The 12,290-nt window shown below is 67.1% G+C and overlaps 1 protein-coding gene across 4 annotated transcripts in view; it reads right to left on the reverse strand.

Moving 5' to 3' along the window:
- ITCH (itchy E3 ubiquitin protein ligase) overlaps positions 1–12,290 on the reverse strand; it is a 34,108-nt gene that overhangs the window by 1,193 nt on the left and 20,625 nt on the right. For all 4 annotated transcript variants that reach the window (XM_029079765.2, XM_029079764.2, XM_029079766.2 and 1 more), the window contains 13 exons: positions 11,505–11,679; positions 10,094–10,163; positions 8,841–8,925; positions 8,186–8,314; positions 7,504–7,576; positions 6,682–6,753; positions 4,181–4,269; positions 2,791–2,950; positions 2,439–2,572; positions 1,940–2,080; positions 1,672–1,792; positions 1,382–1,486; positions 339–435 (listed from right to left, as the gene is read on the reverse strand). In XM_029079765.2, the coding sequence (XP_028935598.1) occupies positions 339–435; positions 1,382–1,486; positions 1,672–1,792; positions 1,940–2,080; positions 2,439–2,572; positions 2,791–2,950; positions 4,181–4,269; positions 6,682–6,753; positions 7,504–7,576; positions 8,186–8,314; positions 8,841–8,925; positions 10,094–10,163; positions 11,505–11,679 (1,451 nt within the window). The remainder of the gene's footprint in view (positions 1–338; positions 436–1,381; positions 1,487–1,671; positions 1,793–1,939; positions 2,081–2,438; positions 2,573–2,790; positions 2,951–4,180; positions 4,270–6,681; positions 6,754–7,503; positions 7,577–8,185; positions 8,315–8,840; positions 8,926–10,093; positions 10,164–11,504; positions 11,680–12,290) is intronic.

Consider the following 12,290-nt stretch of genomic DNA (forward strand, 5'->3'; position numbering starts at 1 on the left):
GGAGCGGGGACTCTCACGGGGGAGGCAGGAGAGCTGACCCCAAGGGCGGAGACGTGGCTCCATCCCCCCTCCCTGCTGCCCCCGGGCCTCCCCCCATACCACCGTGGCTCTCCTCCGCCCCGTCCCGCTACCTTCGGGGCATCAGCCGGCGGGCGCGGCCACCCCCGGCTCCCCACAGAGCAGCCCCAGCCCGTGGGAGCGTCCGCGCCCCGACCGGGCACCGGCCCGGGCCGGCCAGCGGCTAGGAGGAAGATTTTTCAGGCCGGGGCGGTGCCAGGCGCGGGGAGGAACAACCCCCGGGTGAGGGAGGGCTCCCGGCGGGCTCCGGGAACACGTACCCATCAGGTCGGCAAATCCTCCCACGGGAAGCCTGCACGTGCCCGTGACAAACTGCAACAGCCGCATCCTCTTCTCGTTGTCGATTTCTTTCACCAGCTGCAAGGGAACGGAGGCCGGTGAGCCGGGCGGTGGGGAGGGAGGGGAGGAGGCCGGAGGCGGGCTCCCACCCCGGAGGCCGGGGGGTGACGCGGCCAGAGGCCGGCCCTGGTAACCCGAGGGGTCAGAGCCCCGGACGGGAGGGCTCCCTGCGGACGGCGCAGACCGAGGCCGGCGAGGGCCGGGAGGAAACCCGGCCCGCCGCGGGCGAGCCTCGGGGCCTCTCCGGGCCCCCGTTTCCTCCTCCACCGCGTCTCGGTGGGCGTGACGATCCTGGCCCCCTTCTGTGACCCAGAGAGAGATGCGCTGCCCCGGGACCGTGTTTTGCACCCACGGGACCCCCATCCCAGGCCCCGGCCCCACCCCCCGGCTGCTCGTACGAAGACCGGGGAGGAAGCCGAGGGAGAGGAAGCACAGCGTGGGCTGGAAGGAGGAGTCGTCATCCACACCACACACCTGTCAGACTAGCCGCCCTCCTTCTCGCAGCAACATAAAAAGGGGTCCACGGGACCCCCGAGTGAGCCTCCCCCGACCTTTCTTTCTTCACAGAAGTTAACTGTGAAAACTCTAGCATTTCGTCAGCATTAAGCGCCGCTTCAACAAGTTGCACACACCTTCAGGGCACGCACGACCCCGGGAGCGAGGGCGACGGGGAGGGGGGAGGGATCGGTCCCCTGGAGGACCGTCCACCTGGCGGGACGGGTGACCCGGCACCGACTCTAAAGGCTTCCCGCCCGACACGCCCTGACCCCCGTCTGTGCCGGAGCCCCCGCCGGCCAACTGGGGAGGCGGGGGGCGGTCTCCGAGGGGGCAACCGCCCGCGGGCCCCCCTCCGGTCGGCCAAGCCCTCACACCCCCAGGAGCCGGAGGGCCGGTCCGTCGGGACCCGGCCCGCGGCCGGCCGCGGGTCCGCGTTGAGGGGGGCGGGAGGGGATCGGCTCCGAACCTGCCAGAACCAGGCAATCTGCTTGCTCGTCCTGGTGTAGTGGCGGTAGACGGCGTGCCTCTGCCAGTCGTTCAAGTCGATCTCCTGCATCCCGCAAAGAAGGACCTGGGGCAGACGAGCACGCCGTTAGATCCCGGGAATCCACCGGGTACGCCGGGACGCGCAACCGCCCGGGTGCCCCGCGCCCAACAGCCCGGGCCCAGAGGGACCGCCGCCACACAGGTGGACGAGCTGCCCCGTCCCCAACCGACCAGTGCTTGGGGGGGGGGGACCGAGGGGGGTCTTCTCACCTCCAGCTCCTTAGCATCGAAGTACTGCAGGTACTGCTGAGGAAGGATTTCGTTGAAGCCCTCGAAGAAAGCCTGGGTCTGTTCCTCCACGCCCCGAGACAGCCTCCATTCGGCCACCATCCTGAGGCGATAACGCGGACGCCCCGCGTCACCGAGGGAGGGGCTCACGGGGAGGGTCTCGGAGCTCGTCCCTCTTCTGCTCGGGCCGGGCCCAGATGAGGGTCGGGGGGGGGGGGGGTCCGGCCCGTCACCGTCCTGGCTCTCTTACCGGATGTACTCCTCCTTGTTGGCCTCGGTGACCAGGATGTTGCTTCCGTCGGGCTTCAGCTCGTGGCTTTTGATTTCCCCGAGAATTTCCTTGTCTACGGAGAAGTACATTTCCAAGCCGCACTCTTCGATGTTATTTTCCCTGGAGAGGAGACATCCCCCGACGATCGATAACGTCGTCGACACCCTAACGACAGCCACGCTAACGACCGGGGCACCTGTCGAGTGACTCCCCGGGGCCAAACGCCGCGCCGAGTGCCGAAGCAGATAGGGGATCGTCAGTGCCCTGTCCCGCCCGGGGTAGCCGGTCGAGGAGCGGGGGTCTCCGAGACCCCGCGGCGAGGGTCCGGAGAGGCCGCGTCACTTCCCAGTCACCCATCGCCCCTATCTATCCATCGGCAGCCCGGCGGCCGGAGAGGCAGAAGCCGGGGCGGAGAAATCCACGGGGTCCACCCGGGATCTCGACCTCGGGGGAGCGGGGCCTCGGGCGGGCAACTCACTTCACCCAGATGAGAGAGTTGTAGAACTCGGGGTCAATGGACTCCAGGTCTTTGATCCCCACAGGCTTATTGAGGATCCGCTTGTAGAACGGCAAGGAGAAGCCCGTGTCGATGAACTTGCCGTGGAACAGGGCCTGAGGGACGGGAGGGAAGGGACCTGCGGTGAAGCGGGCGCCGGAGGCCAGCTCCCTCCCCCCGACCCTCGGGCCGGGAGAGGCAGGCGGCGGGCGGCCGGTGAGGAGCGCGGGCTCGGTCCCGACGGCGACCGGCCGCGGCCAGAACCCGGCGGCTCCACGGGCTGGGGGCGGGAGCCCCGAGGGGGACGGGGCCCTCCCTCCCCGCAGCTCCTCACCATGGCAATGAACCTGCCGATGAATCGGAAGTATTTGAGGTGATCGGGGTTGATGTAGGAGGCCGGGTTGATCTGGAGGCAGTAGTTGTCCTTGCCTGCGTATTCAAACAGGCAGTACATGGGGTTCAGCACCTCGTGGGACAAAAGGAAGAACCACTCTCTGAAAGGGAAAGGAAACCGGGGTCAGAGTGGACCCCAGAGAGGTCACGACGAGTGCGGCCGCGCCGCTCGCCCGCCAGAACCGCGGCCCCTCCTTCCCGGGCGGAGTCTTCAGCAGCACGAGCGCGCACGAGTGCCTGTACGCTTGCGTGTGTGTACGCGTGTGCGTCTCTACGCCGGGGAGTGCCCGGCGTTATCCCGCCTCCACCGGCTGTTCTGTTCCCCCAACCCGCCCACCGGACACCGGCTCTTGGGCTGGCACCGCCGCGTCGGCCGCGGCAGGGCCTTCGGCCAAGTGGAAGCGGACCAGCCCCTGGCCTGGATCTACCCGGCACGCGGCGAGGGGTGGCGCGGGGCCCCAGGGAGGGAGGGAGCCGAGGGCTCAAAAACCAGAGGCTTCACACTTATCCGCACTTGGCTCCCGCCTCCCTCCGCCAGCCTCGGAGCCGGCCCCGGGGTCGGCCGGGGTCCCCAGGGAGGGGACGGAATCGGAAAAGGAGGCGGCGCCGGGGAGCCGGGCGGGAGGCCGAGGCTAAATCCGACCCCGGGGCTCTGGCGCGCTCGCCGCCGAGGGGCCGAGGCCGGCTGAGGGGCGGCCGGCTCCGGCAGGGCAGCAGGAGGAGGGTCCGCGGCCCGAGGACACCGGAGACGGAAGAGCGCAGGGTTGAGCCCAGGGTGGCGGAGGCTGCCGGCCCCTCAAGGCCGGACCCGCGGCTTCAAACTGAAGTCTCTAACGGCCGAGGTGTCGGCACGGGCCTGAGACGGAGCAGGAGGGTTTCCGGTTTCCCTCACCGACGCCCCTCTTCTATCTGAAACCCACCGAGCTCATCCTGGCGCCACCGGGAAGCGCACGCTTTCTCCGAGCCCCGCTTCGGCGGTGACTTGGGCCGGGTCGCCTTGGTCCGCGTCCACAGAGGTACGGGGGTTCGGCCGGGAGTCCCGCCTGGACCTTTTTAAGCCGGGCCGGAAGGAGGGATCCCATCTAATTCAGATCCCTCGTTCCTTCCATTCCAGCGGGCGAGGCACAAGCGGGTTCGGTTACAGATCATTTCACTCGCCCGCCTGCTCCTTGGTCCCCGACCGCCCCCTCGCCGGCCAAGGGGCCGGCGGAAACCCGCCCTGCCTCGGTTTCCTCGGGTACAAGGCGGGGAAGTGCCAGTCGCGGGGAGAGCGGGCGGAAATCTTTAGCGGAAAGGAGATGTTCGGTTCGGAGCGTCCGGTCCGTCGTTACCTGGCCACGCCTCCGTAATCCAAGCCTTCTTCTCCGGGGAAAATGACCCACAAGCGTCTCCGCAGGTCCGGCGGGTTGAAGCTCATTATCTAGAAACCAAATATCCAAGTCAAAATGGTCATCACCCACATCCGGTCCCATCTCGGCACACGGGGAAGAGGAGGAGGAGTCCGCCAACGTGCCGCCACTCGGGTGGAGAACCCGCCGGCGGAGGAAAACCCAAGCTGCACGCCAAGCCCCCGGCGGGGCCGGGTCTCCTTCGGCGTCGACTCGGTGAGGCCCAGGCACCTGCCGGAGGGGGGAGGGACACGCCGGACCGCCGGACCCACCCCGGGGCCGCCCAGACCCTGGCGAGAGCCGTCGACGGGCGGCGCGTAGAGCGCGGCGGGCCGAACCGGCCCCGGGCCGGAGAGGCCGAGCTCCGCCGACCTTCCCTTGCGCTGTCCGCCCTCACCACAGCAGAGGACCGGTGCTCTCCCCCGCAAGCTACGGACCCTGGAACCAGGTGGGCAAAAGCGCTGACGGTGCCCGGGGCTCAGCGGGGACCGGTCCACGACCCGACGAGCCGATCCCAACTGAAGCCAGTCGCTGAAGACGCTACCTCGCTCCTCGAACCCCCAAGTAGATCTCTCGCCCCGAACGACCTGGCCCCCCGGCTCTGGCCACCACTCTAACATCTTCCCTGATCTTCTCCAGGCCCCTCCCTCTTCCTGCCCCTTCTTCAACACTCCCATCTTTCCCACCGGTATCTCAAGAGATCTCCCGCCTCCTCTCAAAATCCAGCTCCTTCGACTAAATCTCCGACCCCATCCCTTCGCGCCTCAGCAAAACCCTTGCCCCTCTCTTCTTCCCTCCCTGACCGCCATCTTCAACTCTTTCTTCTCCAGTGGCTTCTTCCCCGCCGGTTTCAAACATGCTCATGTCTCCCCATCCTAAAAAACCCCCCACCCTTAACTCCACGACACCCGCCGGTCACCACCCCGTCTCCTTCCTACCATTCCTCCCCACACGCCTCGAGCAGGTCGCCTATACCCACAATCTCCAATTCTCTTCTGGACCCCTACCAGTCTGGCCTCCGCTCCCTTCGCTCCACCAAACCGCCCTCTCCGAGGTCACCGATGATCTCCTTCTTGGAAAATCCCAACAGCCCGTACTCCGTCCTAATCCTCCTTGACCTCTCGGCCGCCTTGGAGGCCGTCGACCGCCCCTTTCTCCCGGGAACAGCGTCTAAACTCAGCTTCCCTGACACTGTCCTCACCCGGTTCTCCTCCCCTCTCTCCGGCTGCTTCTTCTCAGGCTCCTCCTCTGCCTCCCATCCCCTAACTGTGGGAGCCCCTCCAAGGTTCAGTTTCGGGTCCCGTTCTCTTCTCCATCTACACCCGCTCCCTCGGAGGACTCATTCGGTAAGCGCTCCATAAATACGATCGAACGAATGCATTAATTCGCTCCCATGGCTTCGACCACCAATCTCTACAGGGATGATTTCCGAATCTACATCCCCAGTCTTCATCTCTCGCCCTCTCTGCGGTTTCCCTACTTGAAAATCCTGCACACCCCACATATTCAATCCATCCCTAAATCCCGTCTGTCCCGCCTTCACGACGTCGCTAAAATTCACCCTTTCCTCTCCATCCAAACCGCCACCACGGGAACAAAATCACTCATCCTATCCCTCCCGGATGACCGCGTCGGCCTCCCGTCTCTCCCCACTCCAGTCCGGACTTCACTCGACTGCCCGGATCGTTCAGGACGTGTCACCGCGCTCCTCGAAACACTCCAGGGGTTGCCCGTCCACCTCCGCATCGAACGAAAACTCCTCACCTTTGGCTCTGGAGCACTCTGTCGCCCTGTCCCCTCCTCTCTCGCCTCCCTGATTTCCTACTACAACCCAGCCCGCCCACTCCACTCCCACGCCATCCTACTCGCCGTACCTCGACGTCCCCTCTCACCGCCGACCCCTTGCCTGCCTCCTGCCTTGGGCCCGGCCCTACCTCCGTCTTCATATCCAACAGACGGTCACTCTCCCTGCTTCGGTGCCTTATTAAAAGCACGGCGCCTCCAAGAGGCCTTCCCCGACTGAGCCCTCATCTCCTCTTTTCCCACTCCCTTCCGCATCACCCCCACGCTGGGATTTGCACCCCTCATTCACCCCTCCCTCAGCCCCGTAGCGCTTACGTACAGGTCTGTAATTTATAGTAACATCTGTCTCTCCCTTTAGACGGAGAGCTCGCTGTGGGCAGAGAACAGGTCCGCCGACTCTGTTATACTATCCCAAGCGCTTAGGACAGAGCTCCGCAAACAGCAAGCGCTCAATAAATGCGACTGACTGAAGGCCACGGGCCCACCCCGGCCGGCCCACCCCAGCAAGCCTCCGGCCCGAAGCCCCCATCCACCCGGGAGTGGGGTGCGGAGAGATCTCCTCCGGCCGGAGGCCTCCGCCTCTCCGCGCAAGCCCCGGGCTAAAACCGACAACTCGAGACGTGGGGGAAGCGAGTCGACACCTGCTGAAACGAGTCCTCAAACAGCGTTTTCCTCGTCACGGTGATCTTTATGTGCTGCGGCATGGCCAGTTGCTGAAACACAAGGGAATCTCCGGTCAGGCCGCCGCACCGACGGGATGACGGGCAGGTGGGTGGGGACTGTATCCGTTGCCTGACTGCACTTTCCGAGCGCTCAGGACAGTGCTCCGCACACAGTAAGCGCTCGATAGATGCGACCGAACTGACGAATGAACCCCAGTCTCAGGAAAGGCAACTTGGGTCTCGGGCCCAGAAGAGCGACGGCCCCGTGACGTGGCGAGCCGTCTGCTCCGGGTTGCCCCATCCCGGCTTGGGCCCGGGAGGGATGCGGTTGCCGGGCTGTGATACGGCCACAGACCAAGTTCAGCTACTCGTGGACACTCCTGTCTACGTCTGAAGCTGAGCCTCGGCTCCGTTTCGTTTGCCAACCGGCAGGCACTTCACCAAGGGGCGAAGGGAGGAAGGGGAGGAGGGAGTAGAATCGCGGCCCCCTCCACTCCCCTCCCGCCTCCCCAGCCCCTCTTCTGGGAGTCACCGAGGCAGGCCAGAAGGGTCCGAGGGGCGACGGCTGCTGCCTGAGCGGAGCTGTCTATAGGGCCCGGCCAGGCGAGCCTCTGACCCACGACTCCGGGGCCCACGGCCCAGGACCAACACCTGCTGGCCCGAGGTCCCTGACGCCGGACTCGGGGGGGGGGGGTCCCACGGGTCCGCGCGTGCTCTCGTCCCGGTGGTCGCTTAAACCGATCCCGACCCGGAAAGGACGGAACCTTGCCGGTGAAGCAGCCCCGGTATCTAAATACTCACCTGGCACCAGAACCGGAAATACTGAACCTTCGCCTTAAAGTCTCGAACGTAGGCAATGTGGGGACCGTTGTCTCTGCGAAGAGGGAAGCGACAGGAGGAGCTGCTGACTCGCCCCCACCACCGCGGGTCAGCGGAGGTTTGCGTACGAGACCGTGGCCGCCCGGCGAGCCGGGACGGCGTCCGGACGGGCAGCCGCTGGGAAGCAGGGCACCGGAGCCAAGCGCCGACCCTCCGCTGGAATCCAGGGGGCCGGCGGTTTGCCCCGGCTCGACGCTGTTAGGGCCCCAGGGCGCTCGCGAACCCCGGTTCCCGGGTTCGGATGAACCCGGGGGCAGGGAGACCGGGTGGTTGGCAGCCAGGCAGCGGGCTCTGATGCTCGCAGGACCTGGGAAAGGCAACTCGTGAGAGCGTGGATCCGCCATCGGTGGCGGATGAAGAGAGCCTCAGGTTTTCGGCTGACTGAAGGTGAAGGAGAGAGGACCTAGCTGACGGAAGAGGAGGAGGGGGCAAGGAGAGCGGGGAGCGGTTTGGGGGACCCCGGGCACCGTGGACAGTTTGGTGCGCGTACAGGGTGAAGGGGGGGAGAGGCAGTTTCGGGGGAGGTGGGCAACAGGGCCCACTGGGGGAGAAAACGGCACAGGGAGAGGTCACGAGGAAGCGGGACGCCGGGCGGGCCACTCACAGGGCAGATTTCCCAGTCCGGGGGTCGATGTACGTCGTGGTCCGGCGGTTGTGATCCACGAAGTAGGGGATGCCATCCACCGTGAACCGCATCTCCCAGCCTTCCGGCAACGGCTTCTCATTCAGCTGCCTGGGGACCCGGTGGGGGCGGGGGCGGAGATGGGGGACGCCGGTCGGTCGCCCGGCACCCACCCCCACGAGCCTCCCCGGGATTCGGGCAGACCCTGGGGCCGGCCCGCCCGGGTCCGCGCGCGGGCGGGCTGGCGTGGCACCGCTGCCGAGGCCGAGGGGTACGCGGAGCCAAGCAGGGGCCCCACGGACCCGCTCCGTGGGCGCGACCGAAGCCCCGAGGGGCCCGAGGGCCGGGCGTCTGAGGCCAATCAATCCACAGGGAGTGTGGGGACGGGAGCGTAGGGGCCCGCAGGACGAGGACTGTGGGGTCCGTCCATCCCAATCAAATTTCACCCCCGCCTACAAGCCCTCCGAGTTCTCCCAGCTGCCACTCTTAAAACACGCTACCACAAGCATCACCTTCCCTCCTTCAAAATCTCAGGACCCTTCGAGGCCTCAGGAGAGCGCTCGGTTCCCGGCCGGTTCCAGCCCCCTCCCGCCCCTCCGCTAAAGGCCGGAGGGTGACACCCCCGGGGAGCCCTCACCCCTGGCTCCGCGGGTCCTCCCACTGCGTGACGCGGGTGTTGTGGTTGACGAAGTAGAGTCTGCCATTACTGTCCGTCCTCTTTTCTGAAACACCGCAAGATCGAGAAAGCCGACGGGGCTCGAGCCAACGTCCCTCACCGTTCTCTTCCAGCACCCAGCTCCCCAGACGGGCCCCGGACACTTCGGCACCAGGAGACCAACACGGGCGTCCAAAATGGCCGGGGGAACTGAGGACTCCCATCGAGTCTGGGGACTCCCTGCTCTAACGATTCTTCAGAGCCCCGAACCCAGAATTGCCATCGTGCTCCTGCAGTGGGGACACTTCCTCCTCCTCCTCCAAGCCGGCAGTTACGCTGGGCTGAGCCTCTCTGCCTTGACCCGCGGTGTCGCCGCTTTGCTCAGGTCAAGTGGCCGAGTCCACGCGTCTGAGGAGCCGAGTGGGGTCCCAGCCCCGACCCCACTTCTAGCACCGCTCCTCTTGGGGTCGGCTCCGGCTCAGTTGCCGGGCCACCCCGAGACGGGGCAAGATTGGCCGCTTCCCTCCACGCTCGCGGGCCTCGGCCCCGGTTCCTCCGAGAGCGCCGGGTTCGACGGCAGAGGCGGCTCTCGGGGCCCGACTAGGCCACGAGCCCAAGGAAGACACCAACCGACCTGTTCCCGCCGCCTCCTCGGGCCGGTGAAGGGGGTCCGGGAGGGGGGGGGGTACCGCGGCAGGGGGCCGGGCCTCCCGATCACCGCCCGGGCCCTCTGCGAGCCCTGATCTCAAGCCCAGGTCCATCCCACCCCCGAACGCCCAGCCCGCCTCACCTCAAGGACCTTCCGTTCCTCCCTCTCTAAGACCGCCCCAGCTCGGATCGAACTACTTCGCCGGGGGGTGGCGACGATCCCCGGATCGCCCCTAATTACGCTCGTTGCGGAGGAGATCCGGATGTCGTTACCGGCGCTGCCGTCACCGCCGGGAACACAGGCCGATCCAGGCCCAGTCCATCCCTTAACCGGGACGCCCCGAGCGATACCCCGCTTCGGGAGAACGAGGGGAGCCCCGACGTTTCTCAGAACGCTCTCGTCCCAGGCACCGCCCTACTGGGAGGGATCCCGACGACGACTCGTTGCTCACTCGGGACCCGCATTTCAGAGGCCCAAAATCCAAATTCGAATCGAGCCAACCGCTCACCACAACTATCCGATGGGATCATTTCTTGGGAGCCGGTTTGACTCTAAGGGGAAAACTCACCGTGTGAAGGGGACTTACCCCATCCTGTTGGCAGGGGCCCCAGGGGATCGAATTCTTTATTCTGGGTCGAAGTAAACAAATCTTGATTCTACAAGACACAGACAAGAGGCGTCAAAGCCCGGCGGACGTCGCCGGGCGGCTAACGCCAAGGCTCGGGGTCCCCTTCCGGGGCCGGGAACGTCTGGGGCTTCGGGAGTTCCCAGTCCGGCCCCTGGCAAAACACCCACCCCGGTGCGGGTCCGCAGTACGCTTCCCACCGGGTCCAGCCCTAATCTCTCCGAGCTCCCTCTCTCCCCAGTTCCCACCCCAAACCGAAGCTGAAGCGGTAACTCCAACCGGGGAGGGAGGGCGGGCCCGTGGAGGGCAGACGGTGATGGGGAGGGGCACGGCTGGGGAGGAGGAAGCCGGCAGGCAGGCGGGGGACAGACAGGCCTCCAGAGCTAAACCTCGAACCCAAGGGTCAGCGGGGGACTACCGGGGTCGTCCCGCTCGGCCAGGGCAGCAGGCGAGGCCACCTCAGAGAGCAAGAGACGGCCCGGTGACCGGAGGAGCCGGAGGAGCAAGGGAGAAGAGGTTGTTGCCGAGGAAGCTGAGGCAACCGGAGTCTGTGCCGACGCTGGCCTCCTTCCGGCTCTCCTCAGCCCCTGGGGCCGGAGAGGACGCCCGCTCGGTAGCGGGGCCCGGGGGGCACCCGGAAGGAAGCGGAGACCGTCACCCTCCGGACCACGCAGGCCCCGAGACGCACGCTTTGGCGAGGGTTAACGGGTCAGACCGTCGCGACCGGCCAGGTGAACCGGGAGGCCACTCGGCTTGGCGTGGGGGGGGGGGTCCTAGCCGGTGGGCCTCGAGGGAACCGCCGACTGGGGGGCTGCGGGGGGAAGGGCCGGGGAGTGAGACGGGGGGAGGGGGGAAAGGCGGACGTGTAGGCGGAGTGGCGGGGGGGACGGCGGGTGGAGTCAGGGAGAGCAAGGACGGGGGAGTCGGTGGGCTTGCCGAGGGGCGACAGCGGCCCGTCGAAGGGGTCGGGACCGGGGCGGTCTAGGGGGCAGGGGAGGACGGAAGCTCCGTCAGATGCCGCGGGGTGATTTTTCGTTTCGATCCGGGAGTCGCACGCGCAGTCCGGCTACTCTCCCGACCGCAGAACAGACGGCCTAAAGGACCTTCTCGGCTAGGGAAAGGTCGAAGCCCTTGGAGAACTTGGTGCGGGGGGCAGGCCCACCGGGGCGGAGCACGGAATCGTCCACGACGACGGCGCCGTCTGCTCCACCCCCGAAGGGGGGGGGAAACGTCCGCACACCTGATCTCTGCGACGGAGATCCCCCGCCGCCCTCGGGACGGAGTCGGCGACGGAGCCTAGCGCGCGGGCCCCCCGCCCCTCCCCAACCCCCGGCGTGGGCCCCCCGGGGGCCGGCTCCCCACGCCCGCTCACCCCGTAGATGAATCTCTGGTTGAACTGCTGCATGGCCCCTTGGAGCTGACTCCGCTGCAGCTGCCACTGCTCGTAGTTGCGGACGGACTCCAGCGTGGGCCGCTGCCAGGTGGTGGTCCTGGTGAAATGGTCCACGTAGTAGATGCGTCCCATGTTGTCCACTCGCCGCTCCCAACTGCGGGATGCACAGGGCAACGCTGAATGCCCGAGACCAGGCCCGTGGGCGCCTGGGGCGCGGGGGGTGGGGCCAGGAAACCGGGCACTGGCGCGGGTCCTCCCGCATTCCGGGCCAGGATCCCGCTCGCTCCCAACGCCCCAAGGCGTCCGCTGGTTGGCCCGGAGGGAAAGCGGTGACTGGCCCTCACGAGCCTCCTGCGTCCTCCCCCTCACGTCCGCCGGTGAACAGAAATATCGGTCCGGCGAGGTGGGTTCCTCCCCTGCCCCCGTTGGGGAAATACGCCCGGTCTCCCAAACGGCCGCCCCGCACCCTGGCAGACGAGGCCCCGGGCGGTGAGGTCGGGCTCCGGGGGCCGGGCCGGGAGTCCACCACTCTTCCGCTACGAGCCCAGGCAAAAGGGGGCCCCGGTTCCGCCCCGGGGTCCCGCCCGTTCACTCCTTCCTCTCAGGGCCTCTGCGCGAAGAGAGCCAACTGTCTCCAGCCCGCTGGGCACCGGGCCGGGGTCCGTGGGCCACCGCGGTCTCTCGGCCGTGAAGCCGTCTGGAGCGGCACTTTCCCGCCCCCTCGTTCGCGGCTGCTCCCCACTCGGAGAACGTGTGGGACGGGGA

Source organism: Ornithorhynchus anatinus, chromosome 15 (genome assembly GCF_004115215.2).
Source record: "Ornithorhynchus anatinus isolate Pmale09 chromosome 15, mOrnAna1.pri.v4, whole genome shotgun sequence".
NCBI classification, from domain to species: domain Eukaryota; kingdom Metazoa; phylum Chordata; class Mammalia; order Monotremata; family Ornithorhynchidae; genus Ornithorhynchus; species Ornithorhynchus anatinus.